The sequence below is a fragment of the Asparagus officinalis genome, chromosome 3 (genome assembly GCF_001876935.1).
Source record: "Asparagus officinalis chromosome 3, Aspof.V1, whole genome shotgun sequence".
Classification (NCBI taxonomy): Eukaryota; Viridiplantae; Streptophyta; class Magnoliopsida; order Asparagales; family Asparagaceae; genus Asparagus; species Asparagus officinalis.
The window spans coordinates 30,200,402-30,203,295 of NC_033796.1; the positions used below are offsets into that span (position 1 = coordinate 30,200,402).

The following is a 2,894-nucleotide window of genomic DNA, read 5'->3' on the forward strand; positions in this document are numbered from 1 at the left end:
AAAAAAAAAAAAGATGTACATCTTAAAGTAATCAATGCTGCCATTTACCTAGTAAAGAAGTGCACGGTCTCATCCGGGGTATGCAATATGATACATACAAAAATTATAAATAATGTGTATAAAGGCAAACTTCAACAGAAACACTTGTGGACCGCACAAATCTTGCATGCAGTCCAAAGTTTAGGCCAAGTTACCCGGTGATGTAAATGGATTTTGCCAAAATGTTCGCCGAGTGGATCGCCCAAAAGTAAACTTGGTTCCTCTAAACCTGACAGCTGTCTTATGGTGCTCGTCGTTTATGGGTACATTTTTCTAATCTCTCCCTAATCATGCTCGAGTTGTTTGCAGCTCCTTAATCCTACGTACAACATGCATATATACCTTAAACGTTCACAAAGAACACATATTTAAGACGTAGATTATATTTTTTTGTTGATTGGCTATGATTGCGTGTCTCCAGGGTTCAAATACTGCCTGACAGACGAACGTGCTTGCTTGATCTTTGTCAATCTTATTCCCATAACTCTTGTTTGCATTGATTTGAAACATTCATGTATTTTTCTTTGTTAGGTCTAAATTTGGAGGTATCCTAAAGGTTTTCGGTGAATTTTTAATGGTGCCCTCAAATAATTTGATTGGAGATAACTTGTAGTGTAATTTGATTCCCTTTATTTAGCAGTTCGTGTCGGTTGGTCGTTGGTGGCTATGTTCTTCTAAAGTGATTCGATGAATGTATGAAGAGCTAAATGTCATCTTGAGGATGTATATTAGTTAATTATAGATTTGTTATAGGTTATTCCGTTAACGAACATGTCTAGGTTTTCCTAATAGCCCGTATACAATTTCTAACCTTCTCCGCCAAAAAAACAATAGAAGCGTTGAGGAAGAGGGGGGAGTAAATGACATCGGGTCAAATGTTGGAAGCTGAATTTTTTTTTTTAAAAATACAAAACGAAAATAAAAACATATTGAGGTAATCGGCCGTCGAGGACAAAAATACTGGTATCATATTAATCTATCGAAACTGTTTTTACCAACAATTTTTTTTTGTTTTCTAAACCATAACTTTTTATTAACATATTACAGTTATTATAATATAGATGATTATAATAGAAAAAAAAGGATAATGTATGAAACTAAAATAGTATTGATTCATAATGAAGAAATAAATAAAAGAGTTTTTTATTTCTAGAAATCACTTTTATAATAGGACCATTCCATAGAAATCATGTTCGACTTTTAATTTATACGTAAACCACTTTTAAGTGGCATTTTATTGCCATCAACCACCTGGACTTTGTTTAGTATGTTTTATCGATTTTGCTATGATAATTAGTTTTCATATACCATGTATATAAAAGATATGATCATTAATGAATGTTAGGTGGGGCCAATTACCCAAAAAATGTAATTGAAAAGTGAGCTTATATGGTTGATTGAAAAAAATCCCTTTTAAAATGGTTTGTATATAAATCCAAATATAATCTCCAGAATGACCTGATTTTGAAGGTGGTTTCCGGAAAAATCTACATAAAAAGGGCAAATCTCACAAAACCCTTTTGAACTTTGGTAGATTTCTTGGTCCTTTTCAAGTCTGTTTATTGCGTTAAATGGCCACCTTTTCCAAACGGGTGCCTTTTATGTGTAAATAAAAAATAACTGATCTTGAGAGCAAAATCTACAATTTAATTCTTTGTTATTTCTAGGCAATAAGCTCCCTCCTCCCGATTGGTCGTTATTTATTTCATGAACATTTTAGTTATTTACCATTTATAGGTGGGGGGACTATTATTAAAAAAAATTAAAAAGTTGGGTTATTTGCATATATACATCATGGGTATTAGCAAAACTATCCCTCAAATTATCAACTTTGTAAATAAATATTCCTAAAATCAATAAATTATCGACTTGGTGCTAAAAATTTGAATATTTTGCTGATAATTTCCACAATACGATTATAAATTAGCTTATCAAAGTTGATAAGTTAATTGCTTTGAGGGTCAAGGGATAGTTTTGCAAATATAGAGATTTTGAGGGCACTTTTGCAAATGTCCATGTTTTAAGGGTATATATGCAAATAACCCTAAAATGTTTTGATGAGTTATGTTGGACACACCCAAACTTCAGGTTTAGTGGACCAAACAATGTTTATGAGGGGTTTCATGCAAAGCACCCCAAAAAAACTTCATAGAGGTTTTGTGAAGTTTCACCCAAGAGGCGGGGAAAGAATAGAAATGTTAGGGGCACACTCCCAACCACAATTTTAATCACATCTCCTCTCCCTCTATAGTGCATTGGGCTTCACATTAATTTTTTTTTTTAAAATTTGATGTGAAACCCAATGCACTATAGAGGGAGAGAATGTGTGGTGGATGGTGTGGTTGGGGGTGTGCCTGTAGCACCATTGGTGAAAGAAACATAACGGAGAAAGCATCCAAGCTCACAACATGTCCACGTGTTAATCCGTAAACAGATTACGATCATCTTCTTCACCCCCACGTCCTTTTATTAGTCCACCCCCACATTCTCTGTGGGCCCCACATCCGCCCCTCTCGTCACTATATATAAACCCACCTTCCTTCTCTCCTTCCTCACTCCCTCTCTCTCTCTCTCTCTCTCTCTCAAATCCCGTCACCGCCCAGTAAACTTGAGCCCACCGAAATGCCGAGACCCTCCGCCAAAAAACTATCCAAACTCAAATCAATGCTCAAGCGCCTCCAGTCTTTCTCCGGTCGCCAGCCCTCCACCCCCACTGAATCTCCCTACACCGACACGTGTCAATCACCCACCGATCTGCACCCGGTCTACGTCGGTCAATCCCGACGCCGGTACCTCATCACCGCCCAGCTGGCGGAGCACCCGCTGCTTCAAGAGCTCTTGCAGCGCTCCCGCAC

General features: G+C 37.0%; 1 protein-coding gene across 1 annotated transcript in view; it reads left to right on the forward strand.

Annotated features, from left to right (window-relative positions):
- The window catches only part of LOC109832185, a 1,575-nt gene continuing 1,287 nt past the window's right edge, over positions 2,607-2,894 (forward strand). Inside the window, exon 1 of the mRNA XM_020399616.1 lies at positions 2,607-2,894. Within this exon, the coding sequence (XP_020255205.1) occupies positions 2,662-2,894 (233 nt within the window). The 5' untranslated portion in view covers positions 2,607-2,661.